The 27,416-nt window shown below is 45.5% G+C and overlaps 1 protein-coding gene across 5 annotated transcripts in view; it reads left to right on the top strand.

Annotated features, from left to right (window-relative positions):
* Positions 1-27,416, top strand: part of LOC142245033 (sodium channel protein type 2 subunit alpha-like) — a 295,688-nt gene that overhangs the window by 197,466 nt on the left and 70,806 nt on the right. For all 5 annotated transcript variants that reach the window (XM_075317276.1, XM_075317273.1, XM_075317275.1 and 2 more), the window contains exons 15-17: positions 3,998-4,171; positions 7,109-7,468; positions 9,545-10,030. In XM_075317276.1, the coding sequence (XP_075173391.1) occupies positions 3,998-4,171; positions 7,109-7,468; positions 9,545-10,030 (1,020 nt within the window). The remainder of the gene's footprint in view (positions 1-3,997; positions 4,172-7,108; positions 7,469-9,544; positions 10,031-27,416) is intronic.

Genomic DNA, 27,416 nt, shown 5'->3' with positions numbered 1-27,416 from the left:
TAAAAAAAAAACAAACAAAAAACAAACAGCTAATTGGCTTGTAAAAATCATTGAGCTCCCCTGATTCTGCCACGCTTTTCTGTTTTGTATAGTGTTGCTCCAATACAGAGAAATTCACAGTTGTTTCTTCTGCAGCACACTATGGGAAATCTCTGCTTTTAGTCCAACTGGGATGATTTACAAAGACTTGGAGGAAACATTTAAAAAATTACATTTTATTCTATTTTATTGCAGTCACAAAATATCTAAATGCCCTGTACTACAATTGCAGAACGTTTTTTAACTTCCGAACCATAGTAATATTTATGGAGTTCACCATATATTGGAATCACTTTTTAAAAAAAAAAACAAAAAAGAAAACAAAACAGCTAAATAACTTGTAAAATCATTGAGCTCCCCTGATTCTGACACTGTTTTCTGTTTTGCATAGTGTTGCTGCATTGCAGAGAAATTTATAACTGTTTCTTCTGCAGCACACTATGGGGAATCTCTGCTTGTAGTCCAACTGGGATGATTTACAAAGACTTGGAGGACACATATTTAAAAAAATTACATTTTATTCCATTTTATTGCAGTCACAAAATATCTAAGTGTCCTATACTACAATTTCAGAACGTTTTTTGACTTCTGAACCAAAGTAATATTTATGGAGTTCCCCATATATTGGAATCACTTTAAAATAAAAAAAAGAGTTAAATGGCTTGTAAAAATCATTGAGCTCCCCGATTCTGCCACTCTTTCCTGTTTTGTATAGTGTTGCTCCATTGCAGAGAAATTCACAGTTGTTTCTTCTGCAGCACAGTATGGGAAATCTCTGTTTGTAGTCCAACTGAGAGTTTCTTCAGTTTTTTATGGGTGTGTGCTATCAAACCTCTCTCCCAGATGCTGCCAATGACTGCCCTGCCGCAGCTGAAGTGGATATACTGCTAAATTAGCTACTAAGCTATCTATAATTAGCAGCATGTTTGAGAGAGAGTAATAAAAGTATAATAATATAATAATATAATAAAAAACCTCCAAGTTGGACTCCCAAGTAGAGATTTCACATACTGCACTCCAGAAAAAAAAATCAAACTTGAATATTTTGGCAATGGAGTAACGCAGCACAAAATTGAAAAGAGTAGCAGAATCAGGAGAGCTCATGTATTTTTACAAGGTATTTAACTCAATGTTTTGAACAAGTTACAGGTACTTTATCATTAACTTTTTTATGGATCAGCTTCAGCACACATGAGTTAAGCCTTTTAAATAGGTTGTCACATGCATAGCAATCCAGTTTCAAGTTGAACATTTGGTAATCATCTAAGTGAGGCGGCCGTGGGATTTGAGTAATAAATGGTTACTGGTATAACATAGGTGTGCATGGGACCTATACATAGGAAACCGTAAATGTTTTTAGGTTACCGTTGAATAATGGATGATGACTGCAAATATAAATACAGCCTTCAGCCATTAATCTAATTTATAAAGGATGTTTTCACTTGCTGTTTGGTTTGGAGTAGGCTCAGTAGTTAAGCCCAGGGGCGGACATATCAGTAGTGCAACCTGTGTGGGTGCACAGGGGCCCAAGAGGTCAGGGGGCCCATTTCTACCTCCAAATCAGGCATTTTGATGAGATATTAGACTGCAAACGGCCCATATACTGTATTGTTCTTGCACAGGGAACCTTTTCTGTCTCTGTCCGCTAGTGGTTAAGCCCGCTCCATAATGCGTTGGTTCCAGCTCTTTTATACAGACGGTAACTTGGAACAACTTCGCCAATCACAACCGTTTAACCCTTGACATGCAGCTGTCATTTGGGAAAACAGCATTTAAAGGGAACCTGTCACTAGAATCTTTGCTATAAAACTAAAAGAATCCCCTTCTGCAGCTCCTGGGCTGCATTCTAGAAAGGTTCATCTTGCTACTGGCCCCCCTTTCAGACCTAAATAAACACTTATTGTCATCACCAGCGTCATCCAAGTACCCGCCCATAATCTCGCGCATGCGCAGTGGCACTATCGCTGGACACTTCAAATCGATAGCGCCAGTGATGTTATTGCGCAGGCACGAGATTGTTGGCGGCTACTTGGATGACGCTGGTGATGACACTGTCATCACCAGCGTCATCCAAGTAGCCGCTCATAATCTAGCGCATGCGCAGTGGCACTATCGCTGGATAACACTGTTTTTAAATTGCGAGCGCCAGTGATGTTATTGCTCATGCACGAGATTATGGGTGGGTACTTGGATGACGCTGGTAATGTCATCACCAGCGTCATCCAAGTACCCGCCCATAATCGCGCCTGCGCAATAAGATCACCGGCGCTCGCGAATTGAACAGTGCTCAGTCCCATGATAGTGCCACTGGGCATGCGCAAGACTTCAGGAGCACTGAGTAACATGAGGGCGGCGGCCTCATCTATGTCAATCAACACTGGGTGACGGCGAACAGCGGCAGGAGGGGGAATAACGGACGCAATACAACCCGCCTCCGTGGCCAGCAAAGCTCATTAGCATACCAAAAGGTAACATTTTATAAAGTGTTTATTTAGGTCTGAAAGGGGGGTAAGTAGCAGATGAACCTTTATAGAATGCAGCCCAGGAGCTGCAGAAGGGGATTCTTTTTTAGTTTAATAGCGAAAATTCTAGTGACAGGTTCCCTTTAAGTGGTTAGGAATGTAGGGCAGAGCTGCTTGCTACATCCATTGATCTTACACACTGCAATTGTGGTGTGCGGATGGGTTTTCTTCTCAGATGGGTTCCTACCAAAGATTGCCGTGTGGCTGAGCTTATATGTTAAGGGGCATATTGTTCATAAGACTGAGGGGCACTTTGCACACTACGACATCGCAAGCGATAGTGCCCGCCCCCGTCGCAGCTGCGATATCATGGTGATAGCTGGCGTAGCAAACATTATCGCTACGCCAGCTTCACATGCACTCACCTGCCCTCCGACGTCGCTCTGGCTGGCGACCTGCCTCCTTATTAAGGGGGCGGGTTGTGCGGCGTCATAGCGACGTCACACGGCAGGTGGCCAATAGAAGCGGAGGGGCGGAGCTGAGCGGGACGTAAACATCCCGCCCACCTCCTTCCTTCCGCATAGCTGGCGTGAGCCACGGGACGCAGGTAGATGTTCCTCGCTCCTGCGGCGTGCTGCCGCTGGAACGAGGAACAACATTGTAACATCGGTCATTTCCAAATTCTGGAAATGACCGACGCTACACCGATGATACGATTACGACGATTTTGCACTCGTTAATTGTATCAAAAAGACTTTACACACTACGATGTCGCCTGCGACGCCGGATGTGCGTCACTTTCAATTTGACCCCACCGACATCGCACCTGCGATGTTGTAGTGTGCAAAGTGCCCCTGATAATATATAGACAATGAAGTCACTCCATGAGAGATATGGTGCCTGAGTAGGGATCCAGCACAATGTGGGGAACCAGTGAAAGCTTATTGTGGTCTCATAGGGACTAGGGGGTCTGTCAATTTGTTCAATGCTGACACACTGTCACTCTTTTGAGACCCCCATTAGAACATGGAGAGATGGTTTGCCATTATAATCATTGCTCTATTCTAAGTCTATGGGACAACGTGGGTACAGCGCTCTACTATATCCGTCAGTCCCAAAGAGCCATTAAAAATCAGTAAAATCCTATACACGGAAGATAAATTCTACACTTTTGCGCCAACTCTAACCATACTAAATCGATCTATGTCAAAGTGCTACTCACATTATGCAATTTCACATTGCATTTTCCATTTTTAGAACTGAGAAGAGATCACGGTGCTAACATTATGTTCCGGCACAATGCGGCACAGAAAATGCAGATATTGCTTTTCTTTTCTGTTTTATTGCTTCTTTTTTTTTTCAAATTTGCTTCAAAAGACACAGTCACATTTTTTTTAATAGAATCATGCTAAAATCCAGCTTTTGCTGATTAAGTTTTATATGTGATTAATGATGATGACCCATGTATTAAATATGCCTTTTTGTTTTCTTCCAAGGTCTTTACTGGTATTTTTACGGCTGAAATGGTATTTAAGCTGATTGCCCTTGATCCATATTATTATTTCCAAGTCGGATGGAACATATTTGATAGTATTATTGTTTCTCTCAGTTTGATGGAACTCGGTCTTTCGAATGTGGAAGGGTTGTCAGTTCTCAGATCATTCAGATTGGTAAGTTTACACAATGTATGAAAAGGATTGTTTGAAATAATTAGCAATCGATTACTATTGTTAAAATGGAAATAAATGTTTAAAGGACGCTAAATGTAAAGACTAAGGGGCACTTTGCACACTACGACATCGCAGGTGCGATGTCGGAGGGGTCATGTCGAAAGTGACGCACATCCGGCGTCGCACTCGACATCGTAGTGTGTAAATCCTAGATGATACAATTAACGAGCGCAAAATCGTCGTAATCGTATCATCAGTGTAGTGTCTGGGAATTCCATAATTACGCGACAGCGACAGGTACGATGTTGTTCCTCATTCCTGCGGCAGCACACATCGCTGTGTGTGAAGTCGCAGGAGCGAGGAACATCTCCTACCTGCGTCCTGCAGCTCACGCCGGCTATGCGGAAGGACAGAGGTGGGCGGGATGTTTACCTCCCGCTCATCTCCGCCCCTCCGCTTCTATTGGCCGCCTGCCGTGTGACGTCGCTATGACGCCGCACGACCAGCCCCCTTAATAAGGAGGCGGGTCACCGGCCAGATCAACGTCGCAAGGCAGGTGAGTCCATGTGAAGCTGCCGTAGCGATAATGTTCGCTACGGCTGCTATCACAAGATATCGCTGCTGCGACGGGGGCGGGGACTATCGTGCTCGGCATCGCTAGCATTGGCTTGCGATGTAGTTGTGTGCAAAGTGCCCCTAAGACACAATTATCCATTTACTAGAGCATGGGTCCCCAACTTGTAGCTCTGGAGCCACATGTGGTTCGCGAGCTGGTGATGTGTGGCTCATGACTGTCTTCCAGCTTGGTACATTAGCAGTAGGTTTAGCAAACATCTATGAAGAACAGGACTCCAGATTTTGACTTTTGTGAAAAGGCCCACATCGAAGAGCAGATCTGAATGAGGATAAGATTGGGACCCCTGAATCTTGGTATACTACCTCAGTGAGATTTCTGTAGACAAGCTTGGCTGTCATTATGCCGGTAATGGGGACTCTGGGGTCCAGACCTGGATGTGGCTCTAAAGGTTAGAAAGGTTGGGGACCTCTATAGTAGAGTAATTCTTAGAAATTGAGTGACTGTCCAAAAAGTCCACAAGTGACAGTGGCCACCGAGAGAAGTATGACAGTTGAAGGCTAGCAATCCTCCAGAGCTGTGATCACAGAGAATGTGGACAACAATTTTCCTGCTTTCCTTCACCAATAACAGTTGTTTTTGGAGAACACGAGGGAGAAAAAGTCAATGTTTTTACAAATATATTTAATGTCTCGTTTATGGGGACTCTGACATCAAATTGAATAAGTTACATGGTCAAAAAAGACCAAAATTGAACATTGTGACTATTATTTTTTAAGAAGTTGTCTGTTACCTAAAAAAAATTTGGGGAAGCAATAAAATTGGGAATACTGTATTTTCTGGATTCTAAGATGTATTTTTTTCAACAGAACTGGGGGTGAAATGGTGGTGTATCTTTAAATCCAGATATGCCTTACCGGGGTGGTGGTGGTGGCGCAGGGTCAGCAATACTGAGACCTCGGAGGAGGGGGGAGTGTCACTGCAGTGGAGAAACTCAGAAGGGTCACAGGACAGGACAGAGGGTCCACAATAACTGCGGACCTGGGTGTATTGCGGCGGTGGGTGACATTGATCTGCCGGGAAAGCTGCGGGCTCCATCGAACTGTCGAGGCTCGACGCGATGGACTTCAATAAAATGGCCGTGGAGGCCAATCTGCGCATGCGCCGACTATGCACCCATTTTTTTGAAGTTTATCATGTCAAACACTGACAGTTCAATGGAGTCTGTAGTGCGCCAGCAGATCAATGTTGCTCGCCGCCACTGCTGCGATATCCTCGTGGACACAGTATCACTGACCCTCCTGAGCTGCGACTCTTCCTCCTCTGAGCCCACAGCATCGCCGACCCTCCTTCCACCGACCCTCCTGTGCCATGACACAACCTCCTCCTAGCCTGCAGAATCTCCAACCATGCCGCCTGTGACCCTCCTGAGCCACTCCACCACCACCTCTCCCCCTTAGTGAACTATTATAAGACAAACTAGGATTATAAGATGGACCCCCATTTTAGCATTACATTTCCCCCCCATTTTCCGCCTCTAAATTTGGGGTGCATCTTATAATGCAGTGCGTCTTATAAAACGAAAAATACGGTGCGCACAAATATCAATTCCTGTGAATCTAGTTCTTGCTAGGCAGAAAGCAATGATGTCCTGTTCTTCCTTCACCTGACCACTAAAGTCTGTGATTGGCTGCAGCGGTCAGGTAACTTTAACAAAATGCTACCATGGCTTTTCTGATGACTTTATATTCCAGTTCATTGACCTCTTCTGCCAGTTACTGACCTCAATAGATAGGTAACAAAAGAACACGAGGGGCGCCCAGAGCAACCTGTGATCGATCTCTCCTGGATAGGGAGAGTATGCCTCATACTTTTCTTTGAAATATCTATGATATCTCTGGAAGTTATTTTTTAGTTGTGAGACAATCATTTCAAAGGGGTTTTCCAACTAATTAAAAAAATGTGTGGAATAGGGCTCAGACTGGCATAAAATAGGAAAAAACTCAAAACTTTCCATCACTGCTCCCCCTGCCTGGCTATGGTGTCAGCGAGAGCCCAACCCCTACTAATCCCTGGATAAAGCAGTTACCCTCCTCAGCCTGGAATTGGGTCCATTGGGTCAAAACTGGACTGAAAGCAAAGACCTGTGAGGAGAAAAGAAATTATCGGAGCTTAAGCTCCGGGAGATTGAAGGGGTAAATAGAGTATCAACTTTTTTTTTTTAATTTTAGCCCATTCTGATCCCTTTTTAAAATTCTTTTATTTCCTGAACAATGTGACTTAATGTAACCTGTCTTAGGGCATGAAACTGAAATAAAGCATGTAAGCATGTTTAGAGTAATACTTTACTTTTTCTCCTTCAGCTTCGTGTCTTCAAATTGGCAAAATCATGGCCTACCCTTAACATGTTGATCAAGATCATCGGCAACTCGGTGGGAGCTTTAGGAAATCTGACCTTGGTGTTGGCCATCATCGTGTTCATCTTTGCCGTAGTTGGCATGCAGCTATTTGGCAAAAGCTACAAGGAATGTGTCTGTAAAATTGCTCCCGAAAGTTGCACTCTTCCTCGCTGGCACATGAATGACTTCTTCCACTCTTTCCTGATTGTATTCCGAGTACTATGCGGAGAATGGATTGAGACCATGTGGGACTGTATGGAGGTGGCGGGGCAATCTATGTGTTTAACAGTGTTCATGATGGTGATGGTCATCGGAAATTTAGTGGTAAGTTATTTAATTTGAGGAACATTCTTGAAGATAGCATGGTGTGCTTTGGGTGTGGTCACTTGTGCATGCGAAGGGTGCATATTTCTCTGTTTCATTCTGCTTTTCAGTAAAGGGGACTTAGCATTTAGTATCTTATTGTGGCAGGGGGACTGAAGGTAAGATCCAGTGTTCCAGCCAGCTTCCGAATGGCGTTAGCAGGCTGTAAGTCATAGAGCCTACTTGTGCCATGCGCTATTTGCCTAAGTTACCGGCCACATTGGGTCCGCAGATTTAAATTGCAAAGTTGCTTGTTTTTAAAAGGACTTTGCAATTTTATCTATTTATCAAATTGAGATAAGCCCTTAACAGATACTTGTTACTCGAGAAACATAATCTACTACAGTATTCCAACTTTTTATGGCATACTGGTCAGACAATAACTTAAAAGTCAACCTTTTAGTCGCTGTCTGGTAAGAGAACCTTATGGACTTGATTAATGTGGCATCCTTTTACCAGATGCCCTGTGAGCTTTCATGATGTAGCCATTAAGGCCTCTTTTACACGTCCGTGAAAATCATGCACGTGTTTCACGGACGTGTCAAAGGTGCTTATTGCCCTCGTGTGTGCCGTGTGCATGGCCTACGTGTGTTCTCCGTGTGTTATCCGTGATAACACACGGAGAACAGGAACTTTCTGCTCACCTGACCCTGGCGTCGCTGTCCGTGGTGCTGATCTTCGGTCTCCGATCCTGCCGACTCCCCGCTGCTGCAGCTTCCGGCCGCAGTGAAGTGAATATTCAATTAGCATAATGAGCGGCGGTCGGCAGCAAGTGAGACAGGAGGGCTGGAGAAGGTGAGTAAAGTTTTGTTTTTTTCTCGCATACACATTTGTTTTCTCCGGCACGTGTCACACAGAACACATCCGTGTGGTCCGTTTGTGTTACGTGTGATCCGTTTGCGTTCCGTGTGACACCCGTGATGCCGGAGAAAACATGGACATGTCTCCGTGTGGGGCACACGTATACTCCACACGTACACATGGTCCATGGCAGAATACGCACGTGAACGCAGACCCATTTATTTTAATGGGACTACGTGTGTACGTGTCTCCGGTACGTGAGAAATCTGACCATACACGTACCGGAGTCACGTACGTGTGAAAGAGGCCTAAAGGATGGCAATAAACATTCTATAAAGCCTATAGGTTACAGATGTCATAATTTAATGGATCCAGTCTATAATGGCATCCATTCAGCTGATACGTATGGTGGATTCCAAGTAATGGCATATACAATTAAAGCACCACTCCAGCGAGGTTTTTTTCAGCACGGAGTGGCATTTTAGATCTAAGTCCCCTGCTCCCGGTCTTATACTGACAGTTCAGTTGCTTCCTTTTTTTAGCGACGCTCCAGTCCCATGGCATCTTGCTCCCGTAACTTCTGACTGTTCTGAATTCAGAAGATAAATCATGAGGACTCAATACAAGTCTATGAGAGCAAGCACAAGGCTCTCATAGAGTTGTATTGAGTTCTGACTTCCGGCACGTATCGGGAAACACTGGAGCTGCCGGCAAGCCGCATAGTTCTAGAGACCAAATATTGGAAGAAGGTGAAGTCGCTGGAGGGGGAGTATGAGGGGACTTAGATTTAAAGCACTACTTCAGCAGTATAACAAAACTAAGAATGCTGGAGTGGTGCTTTAACATACATTTTTTCTACACTGGGCTCTTGTTGCAGTATGCCAACATATATTTGGAAGTCATCCATCATCCATTTGCCATCTGTCTGCCAAAAGAACTCTATGGACACATTTAGCATGTACAGTACCATAGGAGCTTTCACATTGCAAATGCACAAAGTAATAAGAAATCGAATATTAATAGGGCCCAAGATGATGTCTATTAGCTAGAAGAGGTCCATAGTGTCAGATCTGTGGGGGTTTACTGAACAATGCCAAGTTCTTGTTTTGGACCTCAAATCAAAAAGAGTAATTTTTCTAATTGCAACGCTTGAGTGAAAATGTAGAATTTAGTTTATATTCATAATAATTTAGCAAATTCCTGATATGTCATCTTATCTTTTAATTGCTTCCATAGGTGTTAAACCTGTTCTTAGCTTTGCTGTTGAGCTCGTTTAGCTCTGACAATCTCGCTGCCACAGACGATGATAATGAAATGAACAATCTGCAAATTGCTGTGGCCAGAATGCACACTGGGATAGCCTACGTCAAGAAGAGCGTTCGCGAGTTCATCCAGAATGCATTTGTCAAAAAGAAGAAGGAATTGGAGGAAAACAAACCCCTAGATGACATGCAAAACCAAAAAGACAGCTGCATATCCAACCACACCACTGTGGAAATCAGCAAAGATTTTGAGTACTTGAAAGACGGGAATGGAACTACTGCCACAAGTGGAATCGGTAGCAGTGTTGAGAAATACATCATTGATGAAAGTGATTATATGTCCTTTATTCACAACCCAAGCCTCACCGTCACCGTACCTATCGCTGTTGGAGAATCGGATTTTGAAAACCTGAATACGGAGGAATTTAGCAGTGAGTCCGATATGGAAGAGAGCAAAGAGGTAAGACATGGATTTTCTTTTCATTAAGGTGGTTGGATTGCTACAATCTCTTTGTGGTACATTTTTACTTCTTCTATGAAGTTTTGAGTAGACAAGTTTACTCGCCTAATCATTTTTGTGTTTGTTAATCTCCGAAGCCGATCCTTATTAATGGATGGGGTTTTTTTGGCATAGCAAAGGGTGATGTAACTACGTGATGATCTTCTCTTTTTTTCTACACATCTTTTCGGAGTCCTTTAGGGTATGTTGTCTTGATTGGTGATTAGGGTCATACCCAGGCTTGGGGATCTCCAATGTTGCACTATATAGTTGGGTTTAGTATAGGTCAGATTTTGTTTGGTAACAACCTTCTCCTCTTTTTCATTTTTGGGTTTCTTTCGAGAACACCTCCTTGACCAGTGATAAGGGTCTTGTCCAGTGTTGACGGATTCCCACTGTGCTCCTGCAGGTGGTTTTGGGTTCTTTTTTTTTTTTTTTGGGGGGGGTACAGAGTCAGGAAAGATTCCTGCATAGATGATATACTGAATGTTAGAGCTAATTGTCTGATGACCTCTTTCTATCTTTCCTCCCCATTATATTCGGATTCCGTCAGAGTGACATTTTGACCAGTTAAAAGTTTATGTGCAGTGATAGAGGGCAACTAAATACAAATGTGATCAGCAGGAAGCAGACTTCAGCTTAGAGGAAATATCTGATAGAATGTGGAAGGTTCGCGAAAATGTTGTCCAGAGTAGACAGGATTTGTTCAGTTCCCTCCTCCTCTCCTTCTGTAGATTGTGTTGACCTCAGAGCCTGGTAGGAGTCTTCCTCTAAATTAGAGTCTGCCTTGGACTTGGTCATATCACATCCAGTAACTTTTTCAAAGACACATATATTACTCCCAATGAGTGGTGGTTAGTGATGAGTGATCACTAGCATGCTCGGGTGTTGTAACTAGTGATGAGCGGGCACTACTATGCTCGGGTGCTCTGTACTCGTAACTAGTTATGAGTGAGCACTACCATGCTTGGGTTCTCCGTACTCGTAACTAGTGATGAGCGGACACTACCATGCTCAGGTGCTCGGATGTCGTAACTAGTGATGAGTGAGCACTACCATGCTAAGGTGCTCTGTACTGGTAACTATTGATGAGCGAGCACTACCATGCTCAGGTGCTCGGTACTCAAACGCTTGGATGGGCTCGACTCATGTACCGAATATAATGAAAGTGAAGTTCCCCATTGACTTCCATTATTTTTGGTACATGAGCCGAGTCCGTCCGAGAGTCAGGCTCCTGAGTATCCGAGCATGGTAGTGTTCGCTTATCATTATTTTTGATCAATGATATAATATGGTGGTCAGTACTTGTTTAATATCTATTGAAACTATTTTGAGACTTTTATTTTGTGTTGTTCGATCTCTGGCCTTGTGTTCCCTTGGAAATGACTGAAAACATCATTCAGACAAAAATGTCCTTATCAATAGTATTATCTTTCAAGATATTGAGTTGAAACACGACTGTTTTCTTACATTATCTGTTTTATTATTTTTTTTTCAAAACCTTCTATAGATCAGATATAAATTAAATCCTAAACCTACATAAGGAGCCACAGAGAAAAATAAATCATAAAGAATTGAACAGGGGCTGTGTATTTATTGTGACATTTTTGTGATATAACTAATAAGTCATGTCAGACTAACTTAATTTCCTTCTATGACAAAATCACTGACTGGGTGGATCAGGGAAATGCAGTAGGTATAGTATATCTTGACTTCAGTAAAGCATTTGACAAAGTATCTCATACAATCCTTATTGAAAAAATGACCAAGTGTGGAATGGACAAGGCAACTGTTAGATGGATTTGTAACTGGCTTAGTGATCAGAGTCAAAGAGTGGTCATAAATGGCTGCACATCCATTTGGAAGACTGTTTCAAGTGGGGTACCACAGGGCTCTGTCCTGGACCCCGTGTTGTTCAACATTTTTATCAATGATTTAGATGAAGGTATTAAGGGTAAACTGATTAAATTTGCTGATGACACAAAGTTAGGAGGAATAGCTAATACTAAAGAAGAGAGAGAGCGGATTCAACAAGATCTAAACAAGCTGGAACAATGGGCAGCAACTAATAGAATGTTTTTTAACAGGGAGAAGTGCAAAGTCATACATCTTGGCAAGAATAATGAAAAGAGCATATACAGCATGGGAGGAATAGAGCTATCCAAAAGCATGTGTAAAAAAGACTTAGGTATACTAATAGATCACAGACTGAACATGAGTCAACAGTGTGACGCAGCAGCAAAAAAGGCAAACACCATTCTAGGATGTATTAACAGAAGCATACAGTCTAGATCACGTGAAGCCATTACCCCCCTTTACTCCTCTTTGGTCAGACCTCATCTGGAATACTGTGTCCAGTTCTGGGCACCACATTTTAAAAAAGACATCAACAAACTGGAGCAAGTTCAGAGAAGAGTGACCAGAATGGTGACTGGACTGCAAACCATGTCCTATGAGGAACGGTTACAGGATTTAGGATTGTTTAGCTTGCAAAAGAGGAGACTGAGAGGAGACTTAATAGCTGTCTACAAATATCTTAAAGGCTGTCACACTGTAGAGGGATCAGTTTTATTCTCATTTTCACAAGGAAAGACTAGAAGCAATGGGATGAAACTGATGGGGAGGAGACACAGATTAGATATTAGAAAAAAAAATTTAGACAGTGAGGGTGATCAATGAGTGGAACAGGCTGCCACGAGAGGTGGTGAGTTCTCCTTCAATGGAAGTCTTTAAAAAGAGGTTGGACGGACATCTGTCTGGGATGATTTAGTGAATCCTGCTTTGAGCAGGGGGTTGGACTAGATGACCCAGGAGGTCCATTCCAACTCTAATATTCTATGATTCTATGATTTATATAGGTCCGGGATTACTCTGTAATTTTAAGGATATAATCACCTTTTTTGGTTGTTTGGTTGTTTGTTTTTTACTTTTTACAATTTGAGTTTATTAAGTCTTACACTATTTTTCTTTTATATGCTTTTTGCTTCTTTTCACAATGTCGGCTGCGGAAAGAATTATCTGAGAATACATCAGTTGGCTAGTTCTGATGGAGTTTCTAATTTCTCTTTATCTTTCTATTTTTGAGCTCTTTTCAACTGATTTATGACCACATCAAAGTTCAGTTCAACTTTGATGTGGTCTATGGTCATAAATCAGCAAAGTGGAGCTCAAAAAAAGACAAAGAGGTGCAGACTGCCAGAATGAGCCCACTGATGGACATCAGTCTGGGATCACATTTCCATTTGCACATTATGTTTGTCTATTCCAATTTGAGGGGTAAAAAAATGGAAGTCGTGCAAAACAGATCTGTTGCATTACTCATAAAAATGGAAGCAGAGGGATCCCACTAATTATTGTGGAATCCATCTGGGTTGTTTCCTGTGCCAGTTTTTAGAACAGAAAAAAATGCATAGATTATAACTGTACAAATATCAGAGCTGTGTCTTCTAACATTGGCTGGGTGACCATCACAAGGACCAGGAGAACGTTTTGTCTGTGGAATTAAATAATAGAGGTTGAATGACAGGGACAGCAATCAGAAAACCTCAAAAATGTTGGAGTATCACAATAAAGGTTTGCTAGAAAATGTGTAGCTTTTTGCTATATGAAAAAAATGGCTGAAACTGGAATATTCCCTTAAAACATAAATTGTAAATTGTATATCTATCTATATATCTTTTTTTTTTTTTTTTTTTTTAATTTTCATACCACTATTACTATAAAAAAATAAAATAAAAGAAATTTATAATTTATCCACCTACTAGTAGGTCTAATACCAGTTTCACACTTCCTGCTTTGTACAGATGTTTTTTCCGCAGTTTCCTTATCATCACAAACAGGATAAAAATAACAGGTAACACCTTTATATACAGTGGATAGCAAAGGATCCACCATTCATAATATGTGATGCCGCAGCTTACCTCCTCCCTTCACAATAACATTTGCCAAAAAAGATCATTACTAGTAACTAGTGATGAGCGAGCACTACCATGCTCGGGTGCTCGGTACTTGTAACTAGTGATGAGAGAGCACTACGGTACCGCCCCCCACAGGCTCGACTGCCACCGCCGAGCCGCTCGGATCCGTGCTCGTACTGTGGGTGGTGGCTCGAGCCTCTCTCGGACCCGGGGGTCACGTCGCTCTGCAAGAGAGTTGGCGCTACACGCGGGGATTTGGGTGTTTGATTTGGAATGACAGTTCGTGACGCCACCCACGGGTTGTGGTGATTGTGGACACCACCGCTGCGGTGAAGGTACAGGGATCCCGGGAGCGGTGTAATGGCGCAGCTAGGTGTTGACCCCTTCGTGGGTAGGGGGTGTTGGTCCCGGGGTCCGGTAGGCGAGGGACGGGGTGCAGGGTGAAGTGTTGCGGTGCAGTGCGGTGCAGTGTCTGATGGCACTGGTGTACTCACTCTGACACAATACACTGGAGTCACTGGTAAACCAAACGGAGTGATGAATGGGGCCCGCAGCTGGCTGCAGCTTCTTCCAGATTAGGTTGGTGGTCTCCACCTTTCTCCTGCACCTCTGTGTAAATGTTCTGACTCCTGTGCCTAGACACCGGTAGTCCGCTCCCCGACTGGTATTTGCCGGAGGAGCCCGTTTGCCCGCAGACGCTGGCCCTTTGGGTCTCTATGCCTTGGCGGTGGCGTTACCCTGTATTGTTGGGCTGTTGTGTTCTAAAGGGACTTGTTTGGGGTAGATCCTTGAGTCGAGCTCGCAATCAGTTGATTCGACTCAGCCCTGTTGGTTCAGGGCTTTGTACGGAGTCTGAGTACCCTGCCTGGTGCTCCGGTATCCAGTTGGCTCCCCGGTTCGGCTCCGGTGGGCCACTACCCTGTCCCGGTCCCTTACGGTTCCACCGGTCGTATTCCTGATCTCCTGCAGGTGGCCACCACCGTCTTCCTCCTTGTCAATGGTGACTGGGCTCCGACCCAGGCACCTGGTAGTCTCTTATCAGGGCACGGACACAGGACTGCCCGTGACCTTGACTGCTCTCGACTTGCACTTGAACTAGTGTCTCTCAGACTAACTGTTTTCCCGCCTCCAGGCCTGTGAACTCCTCGGTGGGCAGAGCCAACCGTCTGGCTCCGCCCTCCCCCTGGTGTGGACATTAAACTTGGAGGATGGTGACAAGGCTTTTGGTTTGGCTGGTGTTACCTAACTGGGAGGCGGTGTGGTGTGGTGTATGACTACCTGGGACGACCTGGATAGTCCAGGGCGTCACATTCCCCCTTGGTTTAATGCAGACCGTCCGCGGGCTGCCCGTCCATCACCGGTGTATTTTTTGCTTCTGAAAAATAGAAAACTGGACAAACAATACAAGTATAATAACATTTTCAACATTTTTATATTTTTGGATCTTCCCATGCGGGAGGCACATGCTTGAACGTTACGGTAACATTTTAATAACACGAGAACCGGATCCTCAGTCACCCACCCAAACAACCTAGACCTTGATGCTGCCCCTAAGAAGTGGGCAGCACCCCTTTTCCCCAGTCCAGGAACAGACCCAGGTGTTTCAACGGGACGGGTGCGGGTTTCACAGTCTTTTCAGAGGCCTCACGTCCAGGGGACCCCTGACTCAGAGGATGGCCACCGGTTGTACTGGTGGCGGGCCTCGGCCATCAGCTTCCCGCAGGCCCATCCTCCAGTCTGCCTCTCCGGAGGCGGTGAAACCGGACGGCCGGTTAAGGGAGGGGATTATTTACAAACCCAAAAGTTTTTGGGGTGGCCTGCAAGTTCTCAGCCTTGTCTTTGTAAAATGGGGCAACAAAAGTCCCAACAGGGACGGGCAGTCAGGGTCCCAACGGGGACTTTAACATGGTAGCCGGGAACCGCTACCGCACTTTAACTTTCTTGTTTGTCTTCTGCTCGGGGGCGAGGGATTTCATCCTCTGAGGCAGACTCCACTTCGCCCTCGTACAATTCCAGCACACAACATGCGCGGCGGGAGAGGGCCGCCCGGTACCCGTTCCAACCATTCCGCGGGATGTACGTGGCCTCCATATCGATAAGGCCAGGGGTCTCCTCATCTTCTGAAACCGGCTCCATATCGGGCCCCGAGTCACTGCTATCCAGCTCTTCAGGACTGGCGACGGGGCACCGCGGGCCGGGTTCCACCCCTTTTTCAGCTGCGGGCCGTTCACCACCAGCTGTCGTACTGGGGGCCGCAGCCGGCACCTCTGGCTCGGCCGCTCCTTCAGCTCCCACAGGCACTGTTATGCCCTCTTCCGGGCCAACGATTCCAGGGGTATCCGGATCCTCTTGGGCCAGGGCCGCGGACTCCGCCGCCAGTGGAGATGGCAGCGGGCTGGATCGGGAAGCAACGGTGGCCGGCACGGGCAACGGGGAAGACCATACAGGGGAAGACCATACAGGAGCCAGGGGCAGACCGGGTCCCTCAGCCGCAGCGGCCAGTCCCTCGGGGACATAGGGGCATGGGTCACCTACCCGCTCCGCAAGAATGGTCTCCACCTCGTACAACTGCGCAACCATCACCAGCTCCTCCACCTCGGCTGTCTATCGATCCATCAGGAGGCGCATTTCAGCTTGGTTGCGGCGACACAGTAGCATCGTCTAGACCTCCAGCCATGCCGCCGACCCGGACACAAGCTCCGGGGACTCGGGTTCTCTTGGTGGGGCGGACATGTTGCTTGCCGGATGTCCAGGAACCAGATGGGTAGCAGAGTCCTGGCGTCCCTGCCTTTTATCTCCTCAGTCACATGAGGCTGGATCTTCACCCGCCACCCCTTGGTATTTTCCGAGCACTCTCTTTTCTTTTTGCTCCGCTCCGCTCTCGGGGGGCGGGGCTTCATCTTCGTGCCCTTTCTGTTCAGGGAAGACGGCTCGGGCGGGAACTTTTCGCCCAAGATGGCGGATTCTCCGATTTTACAGCGGGACGCCGCTGGCGATGATCTGAAGGCGCACTTCCACAGGTAAGTGGATGGTTCTATCCTGTTGGTGACGCCAGAAGAGTCGATGTGTACCGCCCCGCTGGCTCGGCTGCGACCGCCGAGCTGCTTGGATCCGTGCTCGTACTGCGGGTGGTGGCTCGAGCCTCTCACAGACCCGGGGGTCACGTCGCTCTGCAAAGGATTTGGCGCTACACGCGGGGATTTGGGTGTTTGATTTGGAATGATAGTTCGTGACGCCACCCACGGGTTGTGGTGATTGTGGACACCACCACTGCGGTGAAGGTATGGGGATCCCGGGAGCGGTGTAATGGCGCAGCTAGGTGTTGACCCTTCCATGGGTAGGGGGTGTTGGTCCCGGGGCCCGGTAGGCGAGGGCCAGGGTGCAGGGTGAAGTGTTGTGGTGCAGTGCGGTGCGGTGTCTGATGGCACTGGTGTACTCACTCTGACACAAGACACTGGAGTCACTGGTAAACCAAACGGAGTGATGAACGGGGCCCGCAGCCGGCTGCAGCTTCTTCCAGATTAGGTTGGTGGTCTCCACCTTTCTCCTGCACCTCTGTGTAAATGTTCTGACTCCTGTGCCTAGACACCGGTAGTCCGCTCCCCGACTGGTATTTGCTGGAGGAGCCTGTTTGCCCGCAGACGCTGGTCCTTTGGGACTATATGCCTTGGCGGTGGTGTTACCCTGTATGTTTGCGCTGTTGTCTTCTAAAGGGACTTGTGTGGGGTAGGTCCTTGAAACCAGCCCGCAATCAGTTGATTCGACTCGGCCCTGTCGGTTCAGGGCTTTGTACGGAGTCTGAGTACCCTGCCTGGTGCTCCGGTATCCAGTTGGCTCCCCGGTTTGGTTCTGGCGGGCCACTACCCTGTCCCGGTCCCTTACGGTTCCACCGGTCGTATTCCCGTTCTCCTGCAGGCGGCCACCACCGTCTGCCTCCTTGCCAATTGTGACTGGGCTCCGACCCAGCCACCTGGTAGTCTCTTATCAGGGCACGGACACAGGACTGCCCGTGACCTTGACTGCTCTCGACTTGCACTTGAACTAGTGTCTCTCAGACTAACTGTTTTCCCGCCTCCAAGCCTGTGAACTCATCGGTGGGCAGAGCCAACCATCTGGCTCCACCCTCCCCCTGGTATGGACATCAAACCTGGAGGGTGGTGACAAGGGTTTTAGTTTGGCTGGTGTTACCTAACTGGGAGGGGGTGTGGTGTGGTGTATGACTACCTGGGACGACCTGGTTAGTCCAGGGCGTCACACTACCATGCTCGGGTGCTCGGTACTTGTAACTAGTGATGAGCGGGCACTACCATGCTCGGGTGCTCGGTACTTGTAACTAGTGATGAGCGGGCACTACCATGCTTGGGTGCTCGGTACTCGTAACTAGTGATGAACGAGCACTACCATGCTCAGGTGCCCAGTCCTCATAACTAGTGATGAGTGGGCACTACCATGCTCGGGTGCTTGGTACTCGTAACTAGTGATGAATGAGAACTTGTAACGCCTGCCTGGATCCTCAGACTCAGATTGGAATTACACAGGGAACTGGAGATCACTACCTGTGGAAGGCTGCAGTCCGATGAGAGTAGTAGTCAGGCAGGGTCAAACCAGGAATTGTGGAACAGGGACAGAATCGGCAGGCAATGACATAGTCAGCTAACGTAGCAGAGGTCAATTCCGGATCGGGCAGCAAGGTACAAAAACAGTAGGCAGGAGGGTAGTCAGAAAACACGCAGAAGTCAACACACAGGAATCACCAAACAGAATAGGACGTAACAGGAGCCAGGAAAATCAGAACTATCTCTGGCAGTGGTCATGTGACAGGAGGGTTAATAAGAAGGGTGTGGTGTCTTCCCATTGGCTGTAGCTGAACGCTGGCAACTTCAGCTGGAAGACACATGCCACCCACAGTCAGCCAGCGGTACTGCAGATCCCAAGCTAACCCAGCCCAGTGGATGATCAGAGCCTGCGCCCACCGCTGGCATCGATTCCTCTCCCATCACCAGCACCATCCACGGCAGGAACACGGCGTCGCCTGGGGATCGGAGCAGAAGTCGCTGGAGCAGACTCCGGCGGTGACGTAACAGCACTACCATGCTCAGGTGCTCAGTACTCGTAACTAGTGATGAGTGAGCACTACCATGCTTGGGAGCTCAGTACTCGAGTCGTAACTAGTGATGAATGAGCACTACAATGCTCGGGTGCTCAGTACTCGTAAATAGTGATGCAAAAAGATAAGCCCTCCGACAACTCTGTCGACAAAAACATTACAAGTCTTGGAAAATATTTCACAAACCAAAGGTTTGTTTTTACAATTTCATTTTACAAACATCTGATTTTTTTTTACATCACTTAAATGGAAAAAAATCTAAGAACATGGAAAGCTCCACAATGTAGGATAAAATGTAGCACATAGTGCTCGTGTGATAAGAGTTTTATGTGGAGAATTGCTATAAGGAACGTGCTGCAATGTAAAGGTGTCTTTTATCATGACATTGAGATATCACTAGTATACAAAGATTAGCCATAGCAGTGCAAGCTGCAAAGGAGAAGCTCTTTTTACTAGCCACAGGTGCAGTAAATCTGGCTATTGCGAGAACCGAAATGTTGGCAAGTCCTCATTTATCAAGTGATTGATTACAGCATCACTGGGGGAGAGGCGGAGCGCTGCAATGTCCTTTTATGTCCTTTTTATGTTCTGCTTGTTGTGTGCTCTTGTAAAATTTACAAGGAAATCCAGCTCCCGCAATTGAAGAGGAAACAGAATTTCTTAAAAAAAACCTCTTAATTGAACCATGTTAAAATCCATGAAAATTTTGCTGACGCGTTTTGAGCGAGTAACTGCCCTTAATCATGCTACGGTTAAGGGCAATTATCTGCTTGAAACGCGTCACTGAAATTTTAATGGATTTTAACATGGTTCAATAAGGAGTTTTTTTCAAAGTTTTTTTGTAATTTTTGTTTCCTCTTTGATTGCGGGAGCTGGATTCTGAGCTGTATTTCCTTGGAACGTTTTGCATTTACATATATGTATATATATATTTTTATATATATATATATATATATATATATATATATATGTGTGTGTATATATATATTACATAGCGTATTTTCCAGCGTATAAGACGACTGGGGTATAAGATGATCCCCAAATTTTCCAGTTAAAATATTGAGTTTGGGATATACCATATATAATCGAGTATAAGCCGACCCGAGTAATGTGCCCATTGTTTTGTAATGTACCCTGTAGTAATGTGCTCATTGTTTAGTGATGTCCTGTGCAGTAATGTTCCCATTGTTTAGTGTTGTCCCCTGCAGTAATGTCCCCATTGTTTAGTAATGTGCCCATCCTTGTCCCCCCCCTTGCAGTAATGAGCCCATTGTTTAGTAATGCCCTCCTACTGGTCGCCTTATTACACACAATAAACATTATTCTCACCTGTCCTCCATTCCTGTGGTGTCCTCAGCTGCTTCTTGTAGACCGCAAAGTCCATAGACCCCTCCATAATAGCGTCCGATGCACGGGGGTGCTGTCTGCCGTCGTGGCTTTACTGCAGTTGAATGCTTTGTGGTGCCGTAAAGCATTTAACTGCAGTAAAGTGCTGATAGCAGCGGCCCCAGTGTATGGAATGCGATCATGGAGGCACATAGACCCCTCCATGATGGTGTCCTGTACACGGGGCTGCTGCTGCTGTCAGCACTTTACTGCAGTTGAGTGCTTTACAGCACCGCAAAGCATTCAACTGCAGTAAAGCCATGGTGGCAGCGGCATCGACCCCGTGTATAGGACGCTATTGCAGGTCTGGCAGGTCTGTGGGCATGCCTGAAGAAGCTGAAGGCACCGCGGGAGCGGAGGACAGGTGAGAATAATATTTATTGTGTGTAAGAAGGGGACCGATGGAGGGCATTACTAAACAATGGGCTCATGCAGCACCGTGCACCGCGTATAAGAAGACACCCGGCGTATAAGACAACCCCTGGCTTTTGAGAAGATTTTCAGGGGTTAAAAAGTCATCTTATATGCCGGAAAATACGGTATATTGGGAGCCGGCACAAGTCTTTATGCACTGCACCCAGGCTGACCGAACATCTGTGGGATTAGTGAGCTGATAGTGAACTCTTTTTTTGTATTTTTTGTCTGAAGGCAACCTACTTGTTCCATCTATACAGGATCACATTTAGGATGACGTCACACGAGCATGTAGAAAAATTGGAAAATCGATCACTTTCTTATCCAGAAAAATAGGACTTTTCTTTCCCACTTGTCACCCATACGCAGTCCATTTTTTATCAGATTGCACTTGTCTGATTTATACGCTTGTGTGAGCGAGCCCTTAATGTGAGAATCTGTAAGAAAAGGGGCAATTCTGAATAAGTTCCCAGGTAGGGATAAATGAGTTAACTCATCTATATTAATGCCAACATCAATTACAATTATTTCCCTTTTTTAACGAGTAAGTATTTTTTATTTTAAATTTGTTTTCTACCACCAAACAAATTTTATGTAATCCAATAAAAGAGATTAGGTACCATTAATTTAAATATATATATATATATATATATATATATATATATATATATATACAGTTTTTGGGATGAAATAAATTTTATTAAAGAATTTTAATACAAACAATAAAGACAAAACAAACAATACCAATATAAAGGATACTCAATACATAGCAATATATGTAGACCTTAAAGGGAACCTGTCACCAGATTTGGGGCCTATAAGCTGCTGCCACCACTACTGGGCTCTTATATACAGCATTGTAATATGCTGTATATAAGAGCCCAGGCCAATGTGAGAACATAAAAATCACTTTATAATACACACCTAAATGGTCGCTGCGGTGGAGTTGGGTCATTTGGGCATCTCCGTCCTCCGGTACCGGCGCCTCCTCTTTTGGCCATCTTTGTCATCCTGGTGACAGGTTCCCTTTAACGTATCGAGTGAGTAATATTTTACTTTTTCATATTCAGCATTTTATCTTCTTTATGTATACTGTATATACTTGAATTGTTATAAACGTTCTCTGTTGTCTCTTATGCGGGCGTCACACGATACGTTCTATTGTGCAATCGCACGAGTGATCGCACCCGCCCCCGTCGTTTGTGCGTCACGGGCAATTAGTTGCCCATGGCGCACAAAGTCGTTAAACCGCCGTCACATGCACTTACCTGCTGAGCGACGTCGCTGTGGGCAGCGAACATCCTCTTCCTGAAGGGGGTGGTACGTTCGGCGTCACAGCGACGTCACACAGCGGCCGGCCAATAGAAGCGGAGGGGCGGAGATGAGCGGGACGTAAACATCCCACCCACCTCCTTCCTTCCGCATAGCTGGCGGGAGCCGTGGGACGCAGGTAAGCTGTGTTCATCGTTCCCAGGGTATCACACGGAACGACGTGTGCTGCCCCGGGAACGATGAGCCACCGGCGCAGAAAAAATAAACGACTTTTTAAAAATGAGCGACGTGTCAACGATACACGTTCTGCGTCGCTCGTAGGTGTCACACGGGATGACGTCGTAAACTATGCCGGATGTGCGTCACGAAAAACGTGACCCCGACGACATATCGCATGATAGATCGTCTCGTGTGACGCCCGCATAACCCTTTTCCACTCCCTTCCCTGTTTTCCTCTCCTCCCCATTAAAGTGTTCTTTCCTTCATCTCATCCCTTCCTTTCCTCCCCACTCTTTAAGCCCTTGGGTAAGATAGTTTACTCACTTGTCCCTCAGTTTTTGCTATCCCATCTGAGAGGATCTTGGTGTAGGGTCAAAAGTCCTGATTCCAGTGGTGTCACATACTGGGGCTACTTGCTGTAGTTTTTTTAAACTTACTGTTTTATATTGCTTCAGATTTACCAATTCTCTGAGAGCTGATCTCTGTAAAACCATGCCCACACCACTTATTGGCAGCTTTCTGTGTTCACTCTGCATAGGCACAAAGCTGTTAAATAGTGGTGGCAGTGGGATTATACAGAGCTCATGAATATGGAGGACTACATGGCAGCAGGTTTACTAGCCCACTAATGATAATACTGTTTTATCAAAACTACAGCAAGTAGCTCAGTAAGTGACACACCACTGGATTCAGGATCTCTGTCTCTATATTATGCTTCTCTTAGATTAGGTGGTGACAGATTCAATTTACAATGTAAATATTTTCTATCCATAGACAAATAGTATTACTTTTCCTTGGAATTGTGCCTAATAAAATCAATAGTGGTTACAGCAGATCCAATGCTTTATCTAAAACTTTACCACCCACCATGTTCATGTAAGGTTTTTTTGTTCTCTCTGACGACAAAGATTTGGTTTCCACCATGACCTGAAGAATTCTCCCACATCTATTCATTTCGACATAACTGGATGTCACTCATATCTTGAAAGAACTTTTGTTGCTTGGTTCCCTGAAGAAAGACTTTGAAGGGAATGTGTCATCAGAGAATGACCTACGGTTTAAATCAGATTTTATGTTTAATGGCTTTTTATTTTACATTTTTTTTTTTTTATTTTCCATGCCAGTGTACGCAGTGCTTTTGTACCCCGTACAACTCCCACTGCTTTGTGGGAGCAGCAGTAATGCCTCAGACAATCAATTAATGACATTCCTCAAAAATGTTATCACAAAAAGAGGGTCAAAATCGGTAAATATTAATATAATTAGGAATAAAAGATTGGTGCAGCGGCAATATTGCTAGTCCGCAAGAATATAGTCCAGCAGATCTCCTCCTATCTGCTGACATGCTCAGCCCCCTCTTCCAATTAACAGACCCGGAAAGGGGTCATTATTGCAGCATGACCCATGCAAGATGTCACACAGAGCTTACTAATCAGAAAAAGTGCCAGGAATTCCGACAGCTATGATGAGGTTTCCAAGGCATTTGTCGAGCAGTCTTGGACTACCAATGTGGCCACTGCACTAGCATACTGCTATAAATTGCATGTTTGTCAGGCCTGTGATGGTATTCACCATCATATTAACTGCACCCATCTTTCTGTGTCTGACCAGCAATTCTGAGTTTTCTCATGCAACTGTCCCAGTTCTGCTGCATCCGCCTGTTGCTGGTGAGTCTCCTCCTGGCTATAGGACGGTGCAGCCAGACTGCAAGAATTTGTATTCTCTGTATCCTGCAGAGTGTTTATTCTTCAGCCTATCCCCTGCCAGCACTCAGTATATTAGGCAGATTCTCTCTCCACATGTGTCGCCAGGGGTTAAGGGGATTCTCAGCACCGGGCCAAGGGGTCGCTTCTGGAAAGGGGATCACAGTGTCGTGACCCGGTCTGTGATCCCTGGTTCCACAATAAAAAGGGGGTTATGTACGTGACGCCACCCATGGAATGTGATCAGAGATGACCACCGCTGCTGCAGAACCTCCAGGGTGATGGATGGCAGCTTGAGATGGGACGGCTCCCCACGGGTAGAGCCTTCTCCCCGGGGCAGTGTGATAGTCTATGGGGGAGGGAGTGCAAGACACAAGCACAATAAACAAGCAGACTCACGGTTTTGCAGTTTCTTTGTCCTTTACTGATGATGGTAGTCAGCAGAGTACTGTCCACGGAGTCTGTGCAGGGTTCAGGGTTTCTCCCACCCAGCCGGGCCGTTTTGGCTTCCTTATCTTCACTGTGCTTGTGTGGCCCTGCTGCTGTGTGAACTAGGCAGCCGGCCCTGTTCTCCCAGGTACCGACCTGACAGGCAACTCGAGTCCTTCCTTGTAGTGTTCCTGAACCCTGCGCTTGTTGCTGTGTCTGTGGTAAAGGTGAAGAATGTGGAATCTTCACTTCTCTGGTGTTAACTGTGCGGTGTGTAATCTGCTCAGCCTCGGATACGGCATCCGTTCTGTGTGCTCCATTGGGGTGAGTTCAGCAATACTCTTTCTCCCAGGTATGTTCCTCTGATTAATCTGTCTCCTTTCCTCAGACCCTCAGCTTAGGCCTGGAATTGGTCAGCGGATCCTGAGGTGAGCTGTCCCAGCTCCAACCTGCAGATCCTCTTTCCTCAGTCCTCTGCACTGACTGAACAAACAAACTGAAACTCAACTGACCACTTCCTCTCCACACCAGAATATACAGGGAAGCAGCTTGGTCTCCTCCTTCTGGCCAGGAGGTCTTGGTGTTGTGTGTGGGGAGTTCACCCTTTGTGTTGTTACTGTGGCAACCCTGGGGTGCTACACACACAGTTGCCTGATCATAAGTAGATCTTTGTCTTTTCTCCTCACTGTACTGTCTGTTTGGTCTCTCTATTTTGTCTCTCTTGTTTTTTGCCCTGGCTTGCTGTTTATCCTGACCTCTCCTGACTTTCCTCCTGTTTAGCCTGATCTTTCCTGACTTTCCTCCTGTTTAGCTTGACCTCTCCTGACTTTCCTTCTGTTTATTCTGACCTCTCCTGACTTTCCTTCTGTTTATTCTGACTTCTCTTAATTTTCCTCCTGTTTATTCTGACTTCTCCTGACTTGACTTTCCACCTGTTTATCCTGACCTCTCCTGACTTTTCTCCTGTTTCGCCTGATCTCTCTTGACTTTCCTCCTGTTTCGCCTGATCTCTCTTGACTTTCCTCCTGTTTAGCTTGACCTCTCCTGAGTTTCCTTCTGTTTATTCTGACTTCTCCTGACTTTCCTTCTGTTTATTCTGACTTCTCCTGACTTTCCTCCTGTTTATCCTGACTTCTCCTGACTTTCTTCCTGTTTATCCTGACTTCTCCTGACTTTCCTCCTGTTTATCCTGACCTCTCCTAGTTTGTCTCCCATTTGTCCTGACCTCGCCACTCCTGTCCTCGCCTATGTTTTCTTTCTTTTTGCTTTTTGTCGTGTCCTTCGACTATCTAACCATGGGTTTTGCCCTAGCAAAAACCAGGTAGCTACTTAGTTACACCCCTCCAGAGTAAGCCAGGTCTTTGCTTTACTGACTCCACACCCACCAGCCGTTACAATGTTAAAGTGTGGCGTTGTGCAACTATTTTGGAGAGGGTTAATTTCATCCTGATCTGTTCCTATTTTGGCTGTAGATTAACTGAGGGGTGGGGCTTATGAAAGAGGGCACAGTTTAACAGTCTTTTTGTCCAACTGTAGACAGGGCAGGAGGGGGGGAGGCTCCTGCTGCAGCCAATTATCTTACAGTGATATAAAGTGTTGTTAGGATGAGAAGGACAAGATTCATCTCTTGAGACCAATAAATGAGATAAGATTTATTCATATTTTTCTCAGTTTTCAGAGAATCCAAGGAAATTAGGAGATTGAAAGAGGAACTGCTATAAAATACTTTTCTATGCTTAGTGTTTCTTTAAAGAGGACCTTTGAATTGATTTTTTTTTTTCCTTTAAGTTAAGTACCTAATCGAATTGGTGCTGCTCCGCTGATACTGGAACAGTTCTTTGTTATTTTTCTGTGCCTCCTTCTTATTTTCCCTTCAACTAATTGGGCACATACCACAGAACTTCTTAGTGCTGTTTGTGTTTTTTCCTTTGACTTTGACCAATCGAAAACCAGCCATGCCCACCGAGAAGTTCTGTGGTACACGCCCAGTTCGTTGTACGGGAAATTTGTAGCTTTATTACCAGGAGGCATAACTTTGACCCATTGGGGCACAGAATAAAATGAAAAACTGTTCCCGAATCAGTGGAGCAGCACCGATTAGATTAGGCACTCAGTTTAAATGTAAAAATCCAGTGAAAGGGCCTCTTTAAAAATAACTTAATGTTACATTAGTGGAAGTTTGATCTCCTGTTGTCTCACAATTGTGATTACGAGTGTTTTATAAACATGGGAATTATTTTTACTTTTTTTTTTTTAAATTCAGTTAAACCATCATGTTCGAATGGCTGCTGCAATTTGCCAAACCTGGTTTTGGGTTTAAACACAAAGATTTGTAAGATTGTTTTTAGCGTTTGAGTAATTCTGGGCTCATATAATACCTGCCTTTTTCCAAAAGTGACTGATTGCTCAACAAACATCAAAAATCACAAGCATTTTTCCAAGAGCTCCACTAAATGGTCTATTTGTATTGCACCCGAACAGGTTTGTAAGCATCAAGTATAGCATGCTTGGAGAGTATCTACTGTCGTGTAAAAGGTGCCTGCCACTAACTTCATTGAACAACCAAGCATATGACTGAGAGGTTCTATGAAAGCCAAAATAGCCTAATGGTTACACAGGAGTAGGAGTAGTGTAGCTACTAGTGATTAGTGGGCACAACCATGCTTGGGTGCTCAGTACTCGTAACTAGTAATGAGCGAGCACTACCATGCTTGGTACTCGTAACTAGTGATGAGCGAGCACTACCATGCTCGGGTGCTCAGTACTAGTAACTAGTGATGAGCGAGCACTACTATGCTCGGGTGCTCTGTACTCGTAACTAGTGATGAGCAAACACTACCATGCTCGGGTGCTCAGTACTAGTAACTAGTGATGAGCGAGCACTACCATGCTCGGGTGCT

Source organism: Anomaloglossus baeobatrachus, chromosome 7 (assembly GCF_048569485.1).
Source record: "Anomaloglossus baeobatrachus isolate aAnoBae1 chromosome 7, aAnoBae1.hap1, whole genome shotgun sequence".
Lineage (NCBI taxonomy): Eukaryota > Metazoa > Chordata > Amphibia > Anura > Aromobatidae > Anomaloglossus > Anomaloglossus baeobatrachus.
Note: the sequence above shows the minus strand (reverse complement) of the source record. Positions and strands in the feature narration are given on the sequence as shown.